Source organism: Buceros rhinoceros, unplaced genomic scaffold (genome assembly GCF_000710305.1).
Source record: "Buceros rhinoceros silvestris isolate BGI_N320 unplaced genomic scaffold, ASM71030v1 scaffold2990, whole genome shotgun sequence".
Taxonomy (NCBI): Eukaryota; Metazoa; Chordata; class Aves; order Bucerotiformes; family Bucerotidae; genus Buceros; species Buceros rhinoceros.
The window spans coordinates 124,275-145,698 of NW_010390020.1; the positions used below are offsets into that span (position 1 = coordinate 124,275).

The 21,424-nt window shown below is 42.0% G+C and overlaps 2 protein-coding genes across 2 annotated transcripts in view; one reads left to right on the forward strand and one right to left on the reverse strand.

Moving 5' to 3' along the window:
* LOC104493435 (propionyl-CoA carboxylase alpha chain, mitochondrial-like) overlaps positions 1-15,842 on the forward strand; it is a gene marked incomplete at its 5' end in the record, with an annotated part of 139,823 nt that extends 123,981 nt beyond the window's left edge. Inside the window, 2 exon segments of the mRNA XM_010136112.1 lie at positions 12,059-12,136; positions 15,499-15,842. Coding sequence (XP_010134414.1) covers positions 12,059-12,136; positions 15,499-15,567 — 147 coding nt within the window.
* Positions 15,843-18,851: 3,009 nt separating this feature from the next.
* On the reverse strand, positions 18,852-19,325 carry GGACT (gamma-glutamylamine cyclotransferase). Its single transcript, XM_010136102.1, has one exon. It carries the CDS (start codon positions 19,323-19,325, stop codon positions 18,852-18,854), a length of 474 nt encoding a protein of 157 aa, XP_010134404.1.
* Positions 19,326-21,424: the final 2,099 nt, after the last annotated feature.

Below are 21,424 nucleotides of genomic sequence, written 5' to 3' on the forward strand. Positions count from 1 at the left end.
CCCCTTTTTTTTAAGAATCCCTGTGTTAGCATTTCATAAGACATATGAATTTCCTGCATTGGGAATTCCATGCTGGGAATTCCCTGTCTTTTACAGGAATCCTCTTGTCTTGCAGAAGGAGTAAACTTGACATACAGAAAAGCAGCAGAACATGCTTTTGCTGTCCTGGGGATTTCCAGTGCTTCTTACCTTACATTGAGCTGGAAATGAACGCAAACACAGTGTTTTAGAATTACATATAAACACCTTCTTGAACTCAGCTTTATATGAACTTCTACCACTCTGTATCATATGTTATTTCTAAGGTCAGGGCTGTTATAACTGCAGGAGTGATGCAGACACAGGAATAGTTGAGTCAGATTGTGCAGATTAATTTTAAAGTACTGTTGTCAGTTAAATGATGCCATGAATGTCTATGTGGCACTTAGACAGAAACAGAAAGCTTCAGTCACAGAGTTCATAATTTATGGCAATGAAACCTAGATTTTCTTGAGAGATGATGTAGAAATGGGATCAAGATCTCAAGTCCGATATAGCACTGCACTTACTACGTGATGGTCATTGATTGTGCTGGTGAACTGATCTGTTTGCTTACATTTTCCTGTGGTGCCACTTTGGTTTTAGAATGTACAGGTATTTCTGTCTATTTACAGAGAGAAGGGAGTCATCACGTTAATACTGAAGATCTGTAGGTGCAAATGTTCATGTTAGTGAAATAAAGAGATTTCTAGGAAAGCAGAACGAAGTACAGCTGAGTAATAATTAGTAAGAGATTAATTCTTCTAGCTCTTTAGCTTTCTGGTTTTGTGATCTACGCACACACATACACACTGTTTATACCCTTAAAACCAGCAGTATTCAATTAAAATGAATCACTGAGAAATCTGTGATTTCTGTGTCTAGGCAGTCCGAGTGGCTGAGTGAGGGAGATCTTAAGCAAACACCTTTTTTGGTGAAAAATGAAGAGAAACATTTTTAAGGCAAAGATTTTGAGCCTTTTTTATTTAAGATGTTTTCGAGGAGGTAATTCTGCTAAATGTTACCAGCCTTCTTGCTGAAGTTCTTGTTGCATTGATGGAATAGAACCTGCGTAGAAGGAGGCCAGAGCCAAAGGGATTTTAAGTCAGTAAATAAACAAGCCTCCCTCCTCAAATCCACAAGTGGTGTGGTGCATCAGAGCACAGGTTGTTAAATAATGTGCGGAGACTCTTTTTTTTCCCTCCTCTCCTGTAGCTTTTTGCTGGAGGCACTGAGTGGCAGAACACTTGAATGACATAATCTATGTTCTGCTGACCTGAGCTTGTCAATGCTAATTGTGTGGCTTTAATTGCAATAACACATTTATGTTATTGAAAAGGATTTAACTTAAATCCTTCCTTTTCAGGACTAGTGTCAAAATGTTAAAAAAGAGTGAGCCAGCGAGCAAGATGATGGTAGCATCAGCTATTGGCACTGAATAAGCAGTGGGATGGTGTGATTCAGATTACACGTCTTGGCTGTCTGTCAGAAACCAGCTCACTCGCTACAGCTGTTTAAGGCGTGATGGACAGGGAACTGCAGCTCCCTGATAAACACAGCTCTTTTTGTTGCACTGCTTGGGAAAAGTCTGATTTCTTTAGTGTGCTGGAGAAATGGGAATTTAAGTAGCTTCTATTCTGTGTTTGCAACTGGGTTTGGCAGCTTAGATTTGCGTGGTGTGTGAAAACAGCACGGCTGAAAAATGGGAAAGTGCGATGTAGTTGTCCATCCTTCCACTTAGCTGTTGCTGCTGCTAGCAGTAAAGCTGCCTGGTTATTAGCTACCCTGGGACTGTTTTCTGCTAACCTGTGATCTATGCTAAATAGCGTTAGTGCAGCATAGTTCCCCGGGCTCACAGAAAGCTGCCCTCCGATGGGTCAGCAGCGTGGGGAGCTGGGCTGCTGTGACCCTCCTTCAGGCAGTAACTTCACAAATGGTGAAGAAACTTCCAGAGAGGGACATCTCATTTTTGAATGGCCACACTTGCAAACTTGTGGTTGAGCTATAGGGCATCATTCCCAGTCAGGTAAAGCATATGGTGTTTGTTAGTCCCTCTCTGTGTGTCCTTAGCCAAACGAGAAGGCAGTGCTGATCTCTGCATTAGTTTTCCCCACTCGATGTGTCATTGTTTTTCCTTGAAGCACAGTGTTCTCATTTGGCTGCTGTTGCTGAAAAATACTTTGGTCTGAATAAGCCGGATAGAAGATTGTGTGAGCATCCTCTATCCAGCTGGTTTGATAAGCAGTTTTCAATGCTGTTTTGCCAAAAGATATTGCACATGCAAGGAATTTATTTTCTTTTGTCTGAAAGATGTAAAACCTATAGATTTTAGCAACGCAGTGGGGAAGTGCTGTTAGTCAGTTAGAGAGAAGCAGAACTTGTGATGCTGCCAATTTTTGTAGCTTTTTAGTTACTTTCTACTTTCTTTATTTTCCTTCATGCTATCAGAAGACTGTAATTAGTTGTCACTCGGTTATTCCTGGAAACACAATGAAGGCACTCAGAAGCAGAAAGCAACATAAACAACAAAACAATTTAAAATCTGGCTCTCTGGAAAGAAGGTTACTATTATTTAGGGAACGAAGGTTTAAATTTAGCTTACATTCCTCACGATAACATAGTCACGTTATATTGGAAATATCCATTTGAGGAGGGAGGGTGTTTGCATGCTTATTTTATATCATTAATGACAAGCGTGTATGCGGAAGAAATTTGATTTTGCGAGAGTTACTTTTTGGATCCCCAGGGTCAGGGAAAACCACTGGGCTTCAAGAGTCCAGGCAAGGGATTTGCTCTGTTTCTGCTGACCCCGATGGCAGCACAACCCGGCTCTGCTAGCACACAGCAGTATTTTTATGCCGGAGTGCGGAGATGGCACTGCATGCGGTTTTAACTGCACCACAACTATGGCACCATAGAAACTAGTAAAGCTGCACAAATTCACTGTTTTAGAGGGCAGGAAATAGGCAGACATTTGCAAATATTTCTTCTCCGTCTTGAGTTTGGCTTGCTTTTTGTGCATGGAGGATTCTGCGCAGCGAAATTGCAGGAGCAGGGAAAGCCCAAGCTCCTAGTGGTTGAACAGATAAAGCAATGTTGTCGTACCCAAGGCACCCAAAGTGGTCCCAAAAGTGATTCTGACTTGTTAGTCTGAACTGTCCACAGCAACAAAAAAATATCTCAACTGTCCTTATGCCTTGTAGCCTTTGCTATGTTTTCACCTATGAATATAGTTTTTGCTTTTTTAGTTTTCTATCTGTCAGAATGCAAAGATGCTTTTCTTTTAGCTGTGTGTTTCTGATAGGTGTTTCTTACTTAAAGCAGGCGGAACAGGTGGCATTACTAAGCCAAGCATTGGTCAATAAGCTAACACCAGTGCTGGTAGCCTAAATCACTGAAATGATTCCCCTCATCCATAAATATGTAAAAGGAAGGCACCTCTGGGTAAACTCACCAGCGTCACTGAATCTTTGTAGGACTGCAGCCAAAAGAAGAGGGTAGTTAGTTATTGTGGCCTGAGTTTCTTCAGTTTCCTCTCTCCAGTAATTCAAGATTACCCCAAGTATTAGAAATTATCACCATTCAAACCGTTCTTTAAATGGACTTTTCTCATATCAGAATTTCTTATGATTTCCAATTATTGCTAGTGGAGCCAAGCCATGGGTATTGATCCTGCATGGGATGATTTTTTCCTACCAAGATGTCAACTGTTAAATGTATATGCTAATTATCTCAGTAATTTCAAAATTGGGTAGCTTGAAGGCTGCTTGTTTAGTTGTGTAACTTACAAAACACGTTACTGTCGGTGATTCCATGCTTTAAAAACAATGAAGGGAGATGTTGTAGACTGTATTCCAGTTCTTTTAAACTGCACTCCTCTTCCAGTTCAGTTGCATGCATCTTATTTCAATTTCTCTTGTTATTCTTTAGAAGAGTGTTTTTAAAAAAATCTTTCTCACAATTTTCCATTTCACAAGCCTTGGAAAAGTCTTGCTACGGTAAAAGATATTTTGCTTGACCTCTACAGCTGAAATGCTCACTACTAAAAATGAAAACAAAACAGCTTCTTAAATTCTGTTCTTCACCGCATCGTTCCTTCTCATGAAAGAAAAAAGTGGACTTAAAAAGTTACCTGTTGCTGTCAGCCAGTTGTGTGTTGTTTTAAATTGTATTTGCCATTCAGACCTCAAAATCTAAAAAAAAACCCCAAACCCCAAACCAACAAACAACAACAACAAATTAATAAAAAAATTTCTCTTTCTTACAGTCCTAAATTTACTGGTTGGAATTTATAACAGAGAAATAACAACCAGGAAAACCAGTAAAAATGTATTTGCATAAGTACGAGTTTCACATTTTATTTAGATGAATATCGCATCAATAATTTAGTAAGATATTCTTAAATTCAAATAAGATTTTTCTCTTGCCTTTTTTTTTGTGTGAGCCTTTTTTGTTTTTGCTTTTATTGTCGTTTTCCCTTTTTCTTTCCCTTCCTTTACTCCCTCCTCCTCTTCAGTGATCCCAGAGCAAATATAAACTGCATTTTTCAGTTAAAAGGAATTTGCAAACTTGATTAAATGTGGTTACAAACCTCAAGTAATTGTAATGATGCTGTGTTTTAAATAACTTTTTGGGGGTATATTTTTTGGGCAAAAAAAGCTGTTGAAAAACAGAAGATGAAAACATTTTCACAGTAGTGACGTTTGAAGCATAAAAGCATTCAAATATTTCACCACTCTTGTAACGGGAAGCTTCGGTAATTGTGATTACATTAAAAAAAACCCCGTAGCTATAGTAATTTCTCATAACATTTATTTAATTTTTTAATATTTGACTTGAATAGGTTTTTCTTCTATATCTTTATGCAATTGCACAGGCTTAAGATTTGTGTTCGAGTACAGTGTAATTAAGAATGAAATCCTATTCTGATGATGAGGTACAAATAGTCAATATTATTAGAGTTTCCTCCTAGGGGAAAAACTCTACCATCCCTTGGAGAGAATTCTTTTTGTTTTTTTTTTCCTCTTCCCCTCTTACTGTTGTGCTTTTCCTTTTCAAATGATAAGCAACTTCTTAGCTGTTGGTAAAAAAGCTGACTGATAAAGATTGCTGTGATGGCAACTGCCTTGCCTTGGGCTGAGGAGTGCAGGAATTGCCCCCAGAAGTGCTCTGCCCACGTATCACTTCCCCAACACGAAGCAGTTGGGCAAGTGTGTTTTGGATAAGTGGGAGTGCAATGACCAGCGCCGATTGCTGTCAGGGGGACAGCACTGACCTTTGGTTAGTCAGAGGTCACAAAATTTGGGATGTGCTATCTTCGGATGCATTCATTAAAGGAGTGTGGCAAAAAAAGTTTAATAATGATTTGTCAAGTACTGTTAATTGCCACTAATTATATCTGCAGCTCTGTAGCTCTGGTTTCAAAGTTAATTTGGAAAGAAGGGAAAAGCTGCACTAATTATTTTACATGGTAATGGACAATGTCAAGGCATTTCAATTGCTACTCATCCAATTCCTCTTGATTTGTTTTCTTGTTGGATGCTTTGCTGCCAGATTGCCAACAAGTCAGAGAGAAAAAAATCTGGGAAGGGAATGATACCAGCATGGACTAAGTTTAATCAACAAATAAACAAACAAAAATCCTGGTATCTGCACGAGGGTTTTAGATAGTGACTGCATACTGATTTCACTGTTCAGTGATTTTGCACAAGCACAAGACGAACATTTGTAATTATTTTGCAGAAGGCTACAAAATACAGCACCGTCTTGCATTGTCTCTTCTTGCTCACAAGAGACACAAGTTGCAGCAGTGAAAATTGGATGGGATATTTACTGGCGTCTCCCCAAAGCTGAGAAAGGAGATATCAATAAAAATCAATTCTCATTTCACTTTTTACCAAATCTAAAATTGTTTCTGCTTCGGGCTGTCGTTGTTTTTTTTTTTTCCCCTTCAGATCCAAGAGCCTTAAAATTGTTACGCATCAGAGCACCTGTGTTCTAAATATAATAGTCCTAAAAATGTAATTGAGGGATTTTCACTTTTGTAGGCAAATCAGCAGGGTTGATATTGATCCATCTTTTTAGGGAGCCACAGTGCACCAGAAGGTGATACTGTAGAGGGCCCCGTAAACCCTTGGAGCCTTCTGTCTAATTTGGCAGAAAAACACAGAATGTCGGACAACAAAAGAACGATCCGATTCCATAAGAAATCTTCATCCCTCCCACCCCCTTTCACAAGATTAAAAAAAAAAAAAAAGACTTATTTTTTTCAGCTGCACACAATGATTTGGTGCTCACTCTTGCATTGAAACAGTTGCTGTCAGAACAGGCAGGAAACAGTTTTCTTTTAATTGCTGAAATCATTCGGAAGTGCTTCATGCATGGCTTCTATACAGCAGATGCTGTGCATTAATTGGCCTGTGCAGGTCTGACCCAGGGTTCCTTGCAGTGGGCCCAATTTTAGGCAGAGGGTTTAAATAGCTTATTTCTTATTTTGTATAACCTGGGGTACGTTATGAGTGCGCTTGCACGTGGGGTATTTCACGGTCTGCAGTTTCTAATGTCATGTGGGTTTCAAAACCTGTGTTTCCCCGGTAATGTACTAGCAGCAGGTAAGCTCTAAATACCATCCATCAGGAGCTAATTTTTTATCCAGATACTCCAATGACTGATGAACCTGTCTTTTGTGTGAATGTTCAGCACAGGAGAAAGCCATATGCCCCTGGCACTGGTTCCTATGCATTCTTTACAGTTCGTAGGGAGGAGATGAAGAAAAAACCAAACCCTTACATTTACATGTCTTTCATTTATTTAACAGTTAGCACTTTCTAAAAATAGCTCTATTTTTTTTTTTTAATTTTATTTTAAACAGGAAAAGGAGATTTAGATATCTTAAAGCAATCTGACTACCACTACTCATTTTCTTTATCAGGAATATTACTGCACACCCTTAATAGGGAACCTTGTTTTGCTACTCCCCGTCTGTTCAAAACAGACCTTAGCCCATTAGAAGGTCCTCCCTTGTGTGGGAAGACCACAGCTGTTACTGTAAATCTCATCCAGTAACTGTATCACCCCCATTTTGTGGCTCTGAAGGATGAAATTGAGAAATGGAACACTGTGCAGTCATCCTTTACGTCTCCAATTTTAGGCCTTTGCACATCATTTTCATGCTTTTATTCCAAATCAAACTACATTAGTGAGCAACACCATCCTGTGCTAAATGCCTAGCATCTAAGGCAGCACCTATCGTCTTTGTTTTTGGAGGATTTAGGATTTGGAGGGAAGTTGGGGTTTTGCTGATGATAGATTTTTTAAATTTTATTTTTCTTTAATTCCCTCTTCTCCCTCTCCCTATCCCCGGTCTTTCTGAATCCTCGGGATCTGTTGGAAGCAGAAGACCAGACGGTAGTGAGGTGCCTAAGATGGAGGATGCTCTGTTGTGCCTCCATAGAGGAAGCGAGAGCTCAGCACGGTTAACAAACACAACTTTGAAAAGGTTTCTGTTTCTTTAAATCCTTCTGAATAAAGTGGATCTAACTTCTTATGAAGGATATTGGGGGCTTTAATCAGAAATAAGAAGTGGTTTAAATCATTAGCACAACAAAGCAAACTATAAGCTTGAAGATAAAAGTCTCAGGGGAAGGAGTCCTCTGAAAATAAATGGGACTTGATAGATTTCCATATCATTTATAACTTCCCTTAATTACACTTGGAAGACTTGCCAGTAAAACTGGAAAATTGGCAGCCTATATCCATTATAGTAATTTTGCCGACCATGGCAAGCAGCTGGCTTTACTGGATTTTATTTCCCATCACTCACAATTAATCATCAGCTGGAGATGTCTGAAACTCCTCGAAATGTAGCAATACTGTGTGACATTCAGGCCTCCTTAAAATGCTAAAATCTGCTGAGTAAATGGGCCGAGTTCCCCTTCCAGCGAACTCATTTTGGTGCGAGGCAGGCTGCCGGTTAATGAGTGCCACTTCGATAATCGGATGCGAATGTGAACCCTGACCCCATGTCAAAGGAGAGGACGCAGCAAGCTGGATAAAAGATCGGGGATTCAGATCTGCAAACTTTACACCAATTAGACAGAGAGCAGGGAAATACATCAGTGCCGATTGGGTTTATCAGAAAGACTTCTGGGGCTTGTGACCATTCTGTAAGCCTAACATTGAAGACGTCCTGTCACAATCATTAAGTCTTTTACCAGATGACGCACAAAAGTCTGGGGAAAGTGTACCATATTCACAAAGATCCCGTGGTAGCAATGCCCTCGGGTGTGTGCTGTCTTTTTGTGTTTCTGAGTTTTGAAGAGACCTATCTCTAAGTGCAATTAGTCTTCATGGTCCTCCTCTAGGTGCAGTGAAAATGGCTCAGGGTTGCGGCTTCTCAAAGTCTGCTTCCAGCCAGTGTTGTCTCGTGAGGAGCTTGGGCGGGAAATGGCTGGAGACAGTTCCCTGTTCTGTATGTAACCTTTTGGCCAGAGGAGATAACAACCACCGTGCAGTCCCCAAGTTACTCAAACAGTGCTATTGACTGTTCCCAAACTCACATTTGGGAATTGTTAGCAACATCGAGATGTTAAGAACCCTCCGCTTCAACGATTTTCTTCTTTTTCTTCTTTTTTCCTTTTTTTTCCTTTTTCCTTTTCACTCTGTTCACACACAGAAAGGCTGGAAAAGAAGCAAACAGGATTTTACATGTATTTCTTCAGCAGAAAACCTCCTATCTGCTGCTAAAGCTTCTGCTGAAAGCTACTGTTTGGCAATGTACTAGGACATTCATGTCATGACGTATGATGCAACGTATGGAGGACAAAACTAACTGAACAGCTACTTTGAACTGCGCCATGCAAAAATAAGCTACTGAAATACAGAGTGCAGGTCTAACGGTTAACCGCTCATTTATTTGGATATTCCAGGCAATGTAAAGGTAGATTAATCTGTAGCATAACTCTGTAAGAAAGAGACCTGAGTCTAATTCATTTTAAGAAAAGGAGCCCTTTTATTTTATGTGGTTCCAATCAATCAGATTTTTTGTTTGATTTTATTTGCCTGTTTTGACAGATTCAGGTCATCACTGAGACCTCTCTAAACTGAAGTGTGAAGATGGTGGTTTACATTGGTTTACCATCCACTGAAAGAAGTAAATTAGATGATGAAAATGCAACATTAAAAATGGTCCAGAAAAATCCTTAAAGAAGTTAGAAAGCAAGAACTCGCACACCTTGCTTGCGGTTTTAATTTGCAGGCTAAATAACAGGCAAAAGGATACGTGCAATTATGGAAAGAAAGAAATTGCACAATGCCCAAAAGACCGAAAAAGAGAAAAGAGAGATACAAGTGCCTAATTTTAGGATTTGTCGCTTTGCAACACACTGAGTGGAGCTGTAAAGGTTTAACATAAGAACAGTAATTAAACTTCTGTGCCTAAGTGACACTTTCATCAAGGTAATTTTCAACAAATTGCACATCATCAGAAGTAGGGACGCAGCATTTTCACATGTGGTACCTGCTGAAAGTGCTTTCTTCCTTCCAAATTAGTAAGATTAGCTGTTAACTGGATACTTTGTCCTCGCATTTTGCGGGTTGGGGGGGGTTATTTCCTTCCCAGACACTGCTCCCTTTGTCATCAATCCAGAGGGTATTATATCAAACACAAAAACCTGTATTTTTGAGAATGGAGGGAAGCTGAGGAGAAATTCAGATTCACGGACATTTCTGTCCCACAACTACCAATACTTCTTGGCATTTTAAGTGCTGTACTTTGAATCTACAGAGTCAATTCTGTACTTTTCCAGTAGATGCATTTCCACAACTCCTTTTAGATAATTGCCAACTGGTTCATTTGCGCACCACCCACCTGATGAAGCCATGTTACACTTGAATCATATTGGAGCCCAAGAGAAGAGTTTCTCGTGCCCTTGAAATTAGGCCACTGAATTCAGATCCAGGCCACTCAGTCTTCAGCAGTCTTTAGAGACCCATGCCTTGGCGCTCTAATAGTTGCGTTTAACCAGAGGGAGAGCAAATTTATTTAATTTATTTTTGAAATATGCCACAAAACCCCCTTCTCCAACAAACATTCTTGACCTTTTTTTTTTTTTTTTCCCTCAGCTGTAGATATTCATAGCTTCCTCAAAACCTCAGAAATGTCTGGAGAGTTCAGAGCAGATGGAAGAAAAGCTGAGTGAGAGATAGGGAGAAGGGGAGGAAAAGAAGTAAGGAAGGAAATAAAGAGCTACTGGGGCAAGGCTACAGGCAGAGCAGAAGGTGTGGAAGGAAGGAGACAAAAGACAGGGAGAGGGAATAGAAGGGAAATAACTGGGAACAAAGGACAAGTCTTTGACACTATTCACCAAATTTGACACTGCTAATGACTTAAATGCTTGCCCGAAGCTCAGGATGGAATTTCTGCAGGTGAGGTGTTGGTTATTCTGTGTATCCGGTCAGTATGTCATGTTCCCATATGAGATGCTTTCCTTATTTACCCCCAAAAGCCGTATTGCTGTTGGCAGTCTGTTGAAGGAAGGGTGTGGAAGCACCTTTTAATGTAATGTCTTTTTTTCTGTCTTGCTCAGAATCCCTAGGCAGACATCAGTACCTTTCAATCACTGGTAGTGCATGCTTTAGAAAAAAAGCTTTATTTAAATTTTCAGAATGTACTCCATGCAATGTGCCTTTGATCTCTGACTTCCCACCTGTCTGTTGGTGAAATATACTGTCAGGGTGTATTCCCCAAAGTGGTACACGCTTGTCCTTAAATATGTATTATTCATTTTAAATATATTTAGAAAAGTATGTCTACGTGTATATATGTATGTATATAAACAAACACATTTTGAGGGCACTGACACACATAAACCAGAGCTCTGCAGGTCTTAAATCAACTTCTTCAACAAAACTTCAACATCACAGTGAAAGCATCCCAAATTTGCTGGGATAATGAGTGAATGATGGACTACATCTGCAAAAGAGCCTAATGAAAAGACTTGCAGTGGGCATTTGGAGCCCGACGTCCCAGAGCAGTGTACCTGCACAGGTCCTAAATACTGGCACGTAGAGCCCAGCACCCTTCTGTCTCCAAAGGAAATTGTCATCATGGCATGAGTGGCTGATCGCTGGGTTTCTCAAGGAGTTAATTCTGAATATCCTAGGTTTCCTCTCATGTATAGGCAGTCCCCACAACCACTGTAAAGACCGAAGCAGCTCACTCTTCTTCACAGTGTGGTCCAAGGTGTTGGAGGGAGGATCTGACTGGGAGGCGTAGGGAGCCCAACAGAGGAGCAGTGCAGTGGGTTACTGGTGACCTTGAGCTTGCGTGTGCCTGTTAGCAGAGTGCAAACAAGCAGAAGGAGGAAACTTGAATGTTTCCCTTTAGGAGCTACCAGCTGTGGTGAAAATGATGGCTCTGCCTCCGCAGTGCCTGCCTGGTAGATGAGAGGTGGTGGTTGCTTGCAGGCGTGCTCCCTTCTGTCAATCTGAAGTCATCAGCTGCCATCCGGATGCTGCCACGTGCAGATGTGTGACTTTCTGCTCAGCATTACCCTGTAAGGTATTGCTGGAGTTTCCAGCCCATGCTCTTTCGGACTGATGCCAAGAAACTTCTGGCTTCTGAATCAGGATTAGTATCCATATGACTTGTGCCAAGGAAGCAAAGCAAAGGCTCCTCAGCCAAAACTGCATAGATTAAACTTTCCTCTGGATTTGAATTTGAACCGTGATGGATGTGAAATGTGAACTGTAGAAGTTGGAGCTGAATGGACGGGCTGGGAGAGGAGCCTTTCAGGTTTGCCTGAGGTGATAGTTTTAAGTAGGTGATTCATTTTTCCCTATATTGCTGCTACTTTGTCAAAGGCAACTGCGATTTGTGATTGTGGTTGTGTCGTGGCTGTGTAGCTGGCTGACTTGACTTGTGCCACGGAAGTCTTTTTAGCATTTAATGAAATAATACCTTTATTTTCCAGAAGAATCATATGCACTTAGAGCGTTTCAAATCCTCCATCCTCATTTTGTACTGCTTTAATTTTACCAGGTTTCAGAAGGTCAAGAGATTTGTGTAATTGAAGCAATGAAAATGCAGAACAGTATGGTTGCTGCTAAAACAGGCAAGGTAAGCTACCTTGGGTCACTTAAAACCATATGCAACTTGTCAAATAGGATAGAATTTAAAAAGGGAAAAAGGAGGATTCTGGTTGTTAAGGAATTAAGTCTGATTGTTGTAAGTCTTTCAAAGTGAGGTGTCTTTAATTTTTAACATTTGCATCTGCTGCGAATGCTGTTAAGTAGTTCCGAGCCTTAGATAGCACAGCAGGAAATAGTTTTACTGGCTTCAGAAATTCATATAACTCTTTTTTTCCTAAATGATTTGTTTTCTATGATGTCACAGTGCCAAGCTGAATTGAAAGGTGTTGCAGACTGTTTCTCCAAATTCCATCTTTCTTAAGAGCAACTGGAGAAGAGACATCTCTTTGCCAGTTAATTAATGGCAAACGATTGACATTAAAAAATTACTCAGAACAAGACATAGAAAGTGCTTTTGCAGGAAAAGGAGAAAAACTTTTTTTTTACATTGTTGTGGCTGCTAAATATGAAGCCTGGATCTGCAAATGCATTAAGCTATGCAAAGCTGCACATTGTGGTATCTTGCTTCTGAGAGATCAGCATTGCAGCCCCTGAGCTGAGAGTCGCCTGCAGCACAGGATGTACCAGCTCTCTGGGTGGGCAACTGGCTAAGCTTATATGACAAGGGCATGGCTTAAACCCCATCTGGTTTGGGGACTGTCAGCCCCCAAGTGAGGACCTCAGAGCATCCCTATGCCAGATTATAATTCGCAGCCTGAAGCCATCATGTAGACAGGGGCCCCTGATCCATCCTTTTCAAAGGGAGAGCAGATTCTGGATCTAGATTATGTGTTTTCCCCTATCTCATATTTCCTAGCCTGTCCTAGCCCTCCTCTGCCTGGGGACAAGCCCCTCTGCTCACCTTGAAGCACTGCCATGTTGTTATTAAAAACAGCAAATCAAGCCCCAGTGCATGATCCCTTAGCCCAGAGGGAGGCAGCAAGGAGCCTGCTCTCCAGGGCAGGGACGAGGTCAGCCACTGGCAAGATTTGCTGAGATCTCAAGATGGGTCTCTATGCCAAGGACTGTTTGTGTGTTTACAAGAAAGGCTTATTTGGCACAGCACTAAAATTGTCCTGAGGCTGGGACCCAGGGCTTGCCTCTTCCAGTGTTGCTAGTACAAAATTGGGTCTTGAGGAAAAAAATTGCAGAGTGGAGAAGACTCTACCTTCCCCCGTTGCTCTAACGTTGCCACTTTATTTTCTTTCATGCATTAATTCCTATATAATTTATTTTCTCACTTGATTTATATTTACTAGCATTTATTTTTTCATCCTTGCTTCTTTTGTTTAACCCTTTTTTGCTGCTCTTTGCATGCACTGATTTTAACTAGTGAGTATTTGTAATTAAAATGCCATTACCCCTCCCACCTCCTTTTATTTACTTTAAGCTTTCCTTTCCCACCAAGGTATGCTGCAACCTTTGCACATCCTGCTTATTCTTCTCCCAGTAATAAATATCTCCCACTCATTCTGTACGGATGTCACGTAAACCCTACATTTGTCATACTAATTCTTCAGAGTGGGATGTGAATGGTGCACAGGCTGTTCAGTGGGCCTGATATGCACCTTGCAATGAATGTCTCCTTTATGTTTGCATTTTAATAATATGCAAATTATTTGGTTGGCTAGAATTTTAAGAATTTGAAAAAGAAAAAAATTTTGGGGCTCTGTAGAAATTGAATCTGCTAAAAAGCATTAATCCCATTCTGTAGTGCAAAGTCATGGCTCTGAGTGCTAAAATTACTTGGCCCCTCCACAGGAATGGGATGTTTGGCACTGGCTGTTGTCCATGTTTTGATGCTTGGAAACCATGTTCATTTGTCTTCAGCTGGAAGACATTCCCATTTTCATTACAAGCTGAATTATTTTTCTGCATCAAACCCCATCTTCCTGTTTGTAATTGTGAGAAGAGTAGCTTGTTTTTATCTACTCTGAGTTTACTCCAGCTGCAGGTGGTTTAAAAATGAAGGGAAGATGGAGAGGAACTGCCTGTCTCCTATGGGACAGCTGTGCGTGGGTCAGAACAGGGAGCTGGCCCCGCCGCATGTCAAAAATCACTGGGGAGTTTGAAACACTAGTCAGCTACAATGTTTGCTGAACCTTGGCTTTGTAGAAAACGGAAAGAAAGAAGTAGAGTATTTTTCACACTGCTTTCATCTCCGAAAAGATTGAGACTTGGGAATCAGGTAGGCTGCCTAGCTACTGAATTTAGAAATAAAGCCCCTTTTTGTACATCTCACGGTATCTCTGCCCACGCACAGTGTTCATTTCTTGAGGAATGCTGTCAATACTCCGGTGCGGCAGAGCCAGAGATACGCTTACAGCTCACAGGGCTTCAGACTGTCAAACTGGGACGTGGGCGCTAGCGTAGCCATAGGAGCCTGGTATTTCGGGTATGCTGCAGGTTTCCGTTAGGAGCCCAAGGTAATGTTTGGATGAGTAAACAGAGCTAACTGCTGAATAAGGTTTTGACCAAGGATCTGGGCATGTCAGTGTGAGCTCTGAATTAATATTGCAAGCAAACTCTAATAAACAGCTTCAAATATTTTCTGGAGCTTCATGTGCTGAAAGGGAATTCAAACATGTTGCAGCCTTTTATAGAGGAAATGAGGGACTAGCATGTTTGTGTTTTAAAATTTGGGAATCTGTATGTGAGTATATAATTCATCTACAGATGTAGCTGCATTTATCTGACAGAGGTACTCCTCTGCCGAGTTCAGTTTTGTTAAAGGATCGCAGTGCAGATTTAAATCAATCTATCCCAGGTGTCTGGGGATTGAAGGAAACCCACTTCATGGCCACAGTCCCAAAACTCAGTTAGTTATACTTAAGCTCTGTAATGCAAGTTGTACTGGAATATTTCATTGAAATGCCCAAGCACTGAGTGTTGGAAGAGTCAGCCTGTTCCTCAAAAAGATTTACAATTTTAGTAGTAAATAAACAGCAGTGAAAATAGGTGGAAGACAGTGCTTTTTAATTTTTGCAAGTGCCACCTCCATATGATGTTTGGGTCTTCAAGCGCCCGAGTCATAAGAAAACCAGGTAGTGGTAGATGCCTAAATGCCTTGATGGAGTTGGTCGTGATTTGGAGAGGTGGTGGGGTCTCCGTTCTCGGAGATACTCAAAACTCAGCTGGACTCTGAACACTGGAGGTTGAGCTGTCAACCTTTTGAGCCCCTTCAACACACATGTATCTGTCTGTGATCCCTGTGGTAGTCATAATGTTGCATAGTGGCCATTTACCCTGTCCATGCAGATGTGATGCTCTGTATAAGCAATGTCAACCAAACCATTGACTTAACCACGTTACTGAGGAAGACTTGAAAACCTTCCTGTTTCTGTACCGTAGGTGAAAGCTGTGCACTGCAAAGCTGGTGATACTGTTGGAGAAGGAGATCTGCTGGTGGAACTGGAATGAAAGGTTGCCTCCACACTGGTGAATTAGCTAAGCCTTTATTATTTCCATCTGTAAAGTCAGATTAAGGCAATTCCACACAGAGGATGGACAGTCCTATGCGCAAGATATTACACAGTCGTATTTATTGTATCAGTGGTTAAGACAGCAAACACAGATGTTAAACCTTGGCAACAGATCCCAGGTTTTTACTTCCAGAAATACTTGTACATAACCTTTGTAATTCTTTGATTTTTTTTCAGGATCAAATAAAATCAATAAAATACCATTTCAGCTTTAAAACAGGAAAAGCCTCCTTTTTAAAAAAAAAAAACCAAAAACGTAAACCATGACAAAAACCTGAATCCAATTAATCTTCTCCCTGGTAATATCACTGGTTTGAGGTCCCAGCCAAATTGTACAGAATGGCTGGTAGGAGTGAAAAATGAACCACTGAGTCGTTAACCAAACAGTTTTCCTGCACTCTGTAAATGCTGGACAAGTACTTCCAATGGCTTAAATTCTGATCAGATTTATTGTAATATTTTGAAGCCTTTGTACAGATTAGATCTAAGTTACATGTTGTATTTTGCAGACTTTCCTCATGTATTTTCATGTACAGTTGTAAGGGCATTTTCTTCTTTTGTTCAGACTCCACACTCAAATTTCCCCCCCTTTATCTTCTTTCTATTGATTACTGCATGCAAGTCTTTTCAGAAGGAGCTGGCACTGTCCCCAAGGTAACGCTAGAGGCACTTGCTGTCCCTCAGGCCAAACCTCCTCCTTGAACTCTTACAGAAAAGGGAGACCAAGTGTCTGATCTCTTGTTGTGCAGAGGCTTATACTAAAGCCTGTGTGAAGAGCTAGGACTATTCGTAATGGCTGTATCCTGCTGGAAGAACTGTGTGTCCGGTGTGGGAAACCAGACAGGGATTGGAAAGGAGGAAGACTGAAGAGACTCGAGCAGAAGCAAGAAGGCTGGCAACTTGGTCCAAACAGGTAAGATGTTGGGGGTTTTGGGGGGCTTTTTTGGCACCTCGCTCAAGAGCTCCATGCCACAGGAATGTGTAGATACCAGAAGTTTACTGGGTTCAAAATGTTAGTGTGTGGTTAACGGAGGCTCTTTCTTCCATTAATTGATCTAGGTCAGTAGGTCAGCAGCTGCAGCTCACTAGATGCAGTGATACCACCGCAGTCCCTGCACACTGTAAGCATCATCTCTGTCCCTGTGCTCGTGCCTAGGCCTCCGCTGCGCTCACTGCAGGGCCAGGACACTGGGCTACTCTCGCCTTTTGTCTAACCTCCTACAACTGTTTTTTACATACCTCTAAGACACTGTTCCTGCTGTGCTTTGACCACTGTCCCAGAGAGGAGGGGGCCTGCTCTCATTTTCTTGCCTAGGATGAGCAGAGTCATGCTACTTCCCAGAAAAAAACCCTCTGGCCAGAGGAACCCGGGCTCCTTTACGGGAAGGTGGAGGATGAAAACAGTCTGTGCCAGGGCTGGTGACTCATGTTCAACCAGAAAGGTTCAGGATTCTGCTTGAAAATTCAGACTGAAGAGCCTTTTTTCATGTTGTTAAGGAGCTGACAACTAAACCGCAGAACAGACAGAATAATGTAGTACAAAATAATGTAGTTCAAGGCTCTGCTTTCTTAATTAGTTTATAAAACCCATCAAGATGAGTAAGGAGAGTGTTTGGGTAGTACCTGTCCTCCAGGAAAATTAATGCTTTTGCAGCTGGAGAAACTGAGGCACACACCTGCAAATCTTCCTGCAAATCTTCCTACAAATCTCCTTAATGCCGCCACCTTGCCCCTTCCTAAAGGAGCACAGTTCAGCTTCTGCAGGTTGTCCTAAAAAAAAGACAAGTATGGTGAAGACACGCAAATGTTCTAGTTTAAAATGACTCAATTTTCTTACTCCAGCAACACAAGCTTTCCATGTTTTTCTAAATGAGATGGAGCAGTGTCCACTAGTGACAAAGTTTAGGCTGGTTCCTTACCCTGGATCCCTGGGCTGATTCCCTACCCTCGATCTCCTCTGGCCTCCACAGGGTTACTAGCAGTGAAGCAGAAGAACAATATTGTTCTTAGTGGTATCCTTAGCGCATTTAATCGTACCTTGGCTCACTGCATGGCACACATTGTCTGCTCACGTCCCTCTGGCAGCTTTGTGTACTGTGCAGCCTGTATGAACCAAACACTGCAGTTGGAGGAAAATATAAGGCACAGGAGTGTAACAACAGATAAGCCACCATTTTCCCAGATTGTACAGAAACCAGTACAGTTGGTTGGGTCAGGGAGACAATAATCTTCTTTACAACTTCCCCCCCCCCAGTTTAAATGTTGCAATAATGACAGTACAGCTCCTCTGGGTATTTTTTATCATGTACATGAAATCTTTCCCGATAGGGAACTCAGTTTGCATATGGTTGCAAGTTCTGCATTGAAGTGCTCAGCAAAAAGTCACCTTGTGCTATTGTAGTAAGTGCTATTGTAGCTTGATAGCTGAAATCAGGTTTGCTTTTCATGGTCCCCAATACCACCCCCCACCCCCCCTACAGTGCTAAATTAAAAATATAATTTTAAATGTAATACTCTTACAATATTTTAATATTTCTTCACAGTATCTTATAAAATGAACCACCTTTTAAAAACACTCCTTTCCAGTTCAGAAAAACACTGCAATACAGAGCAAGAATAGTCTTTACATTTTCTGTTTCTTCAGCAATTTCACGTGTCTTGAAGCACATTGTACCTGTATAGTCACCTCTCCCTGTTTACATTCAGTAACCCGCTAAACACCATTACAAGTCACCAGTAAATGTGATTTGTGCTTTATTTCGTTTGCAGACATGAATTTTTAAAATAGTTTCAGCTATTAGTGCAATACTATCATCATTATTCCACCCTCCTTGGAGAAATACACAAGAAAATTTGTCAAATCAGGTGAAAAAACAATGGTCTGCTCCTCTGCCTTTCACTGACCTCAGTCATGCACTGAGGCAAAGGTGTGGGGGGGTGGGTGTGCAGTTAAGAAAATGATTAGACCTCAAAACCGATGTGCACAGATACATTTCACAGCCATGCAAACCCAGTTACCCGCAGCAGGTTAGCGGAGGACGCTGACCCTCTGGGGAGGAGTTTCCATCTCTGGGCCTACAAGACTTCCACACGAGCGCCAAGGCTCCCGGGCTGGGAAAGTTACAAGAGATGCTGTGTTTTAATAAAAAGGTATTACAGCTTTCCTGGTAAGGTTACATGCTTAGTACTACGTCTTCGGCCAGGCTTTGCTATCTCCCGTTTCTAATCCCGGCTTTCGCGTAGGACGTAGGAGAGGCCGTGCTTCCCCGAGGAGTCGTAACTGTCATAGTAGGGGAGGCCGACCCACTCAGGGGGGTACGTTGTCGTGCTATAAACGAAGCACTCCATGACGCCCTCGGCAGCTGCCCGTGCCTCGCCCGTGCCGCCCTTCCCTTCCCACTCCACCACCTCAATTCTCATCAGGGTACGCTGGTACATGTCTGGGCAGCCTTCAAACTCATCCAGGAACTGCAGCATCTGGTCATCGACCGAGTAAATCTCCCCAGCAACATGGTGTCCTGTCCCCGGGATGTTCAGCATGTAAGGAATGTTGTATTTGCCGGCAATCACCAGCGGGTACTTCTCCACCGTGCGGCCCCTTCCTTGGAATTTTGCTAGCCCCTTGGCCGTGTTGATCATGTGCTTGTAGTTGGGCTGGCCCTTCTTCAGCGTGCCGTAGACAAAGACACGGGCCATTGTACCTGCAAAAGTAGCTGAAAGACAAGGGCAGACGTTACCCATGTGGCTGCTTTGGCCAACGCTCTGGAGAACTTCAGCCACGCCAAGACGCATGGTGCATGAAAGATTGTTTGGGTGCGTGAAAGTGACCTCATAGTCCTGCACCTTTTTAAATATCATAGTAATATGATTTTAATAATTAACTAAATTCAAATATCTCTCTAAGCTTTTCAGTCAAAAAAAATGTAACAGTGATTAACAGACACCAGGAGAAAGTCACCCTTGCAGTTCTTTGCTGTAATCAAATTACACCCCAGAGTTTCTCAAAGAGTTCCCCAACACCAGCCAACACATCCCTCAGTCTCAGGAAACTCTCCAACCCCCTTTCTGTACTTTTTCCTTTTCACCATTACAGGAGCTGTGGTGCAGTGTGTATCATGCTCAGTAACACCTCAAAAGCAAGCCAGGGAGCCATCCCCATGATGGAAACACACTCCACTAAGCACATCCTTTATGGAGGAAAAAAAAAAATAAAAAAATGAAAAAAGAACTCATCGTTCAGCACAGCTACGTAGACACCTTCCTATGCTGCTCCACTGCATTTATGGTTTAAGTAGCCCAGGTCAAGTGTGGTTCTTAAACCTCCAGAAGTGAAACCACAGCTTGTTTTCCCTTGTTGGGGTGGGGTGTTTTTTTTTTTTAAAGCCTGGACTGATGGACTTGGTCACACGCTACCTAGGACACCTGGCATTGTCACCTCCAGGTGCAGTCCAGTGCACCTAGGGGAAGTGCCTGCTTCCCTCCCTCTCCTGCTCATGTTCTTTCATGGTGGCTGCACTTCTGTACTTGAGAAACAACAGTTCATTCAGTGACAGAAGAGACTGGTGGCAGTTTGGAACTTCTGCGTGTTGTCTTGTTCACGGTAGAATAGAGCACAGTGGCATTAATTATCTGAAAGAAAATTAACACATTCAAACTTCTAGTCCTGTTGCGCTGCAACTGCACGTATTTGTTGTTTTTTTTTTTAAATAGTCAGGTAAAAAAAAAAGGTAAAGAAAAGCAAGCAGCATGATGCCCATAGCTGCAGCAAGCAAACTACGTAGAAACTGGGACATCATCGAGACGAACAGGACCTGTCTGTCACAGAGGGGGATGAAAAGGCTTTCACACCAGACCTTCCAAGCAAAATGACGCATGCCAGCGAGGCAGCCGGGCAAGTTTAACCTGGCGTGGAGTCATTTCTCGGACACACTGAAGGATTTTTGGTAACCCTGGTGCTGAGGTCTTGCTTGCTGGCTGAGTGAGACGCACTGAAGAGCGAGCTGTGGCTCCAGGGGGAGAAGTAGGGTGGCCTGCCACAACCACACCCCGAGCGAGTGGGTGCTGTCTGAAAAGGCATGTCTGTTCTGCCTCTTCAGGGGAGGGGAATGACGACAGCTCTCCTTGGCACTACTGATAAATCTAGCCCTGTCTTGAAAACAGACCCTGAACGATGTTGTTTGACATTTGTTTTATTTGTGAGCGTAAAACACTCAAAATTGGTTTAAATGGGATAAAAGGCTGGCTTTACTGAAAGGTAGGGGGAAAAAAGGTACCTTCACAGTTCCCGAGTTATTTTTCACGCTGTGCCCCATTTATCCCCCATCATTTCTGTAGGGCAGAAGCAGGTCTCGCACTATTTGATGGTTTCCCATGTTTTGCCCTCAGTCAGTAACTGGCAGAGCCTGGCTCACCCACAGCCGTCCAGCTGGGCCAGACACCCAGCATCGCAAGAGCACGTGCAGCTCCTTTTGGAAAGAGGGTCATTAAACAATATATGTCAAGTTTGAAAAATCTTTAAAAACAGACTGGAAATAGAAACTTAATCTATTTTGTCCTATTTATTTTTATTTTAGTAAACTCTTAGATCAGGTAGGTTATCCAAAAGGGTGCGTTGCTGGTGAAGAGCAGTATCATTTAAAATACTCAGTAGCAAAGCAATTTCCCCCTTGGTGAAGTAAAGAGTTTTACTCTGTAACAGAATACAGTTTTCCAAGCAAAATGATGTGTGCCTTTATTTACTGAGAAACAGCTTTCTCTTAAGGAAAAAAGACCGAGCTGTGATCCACCCCCCCCCC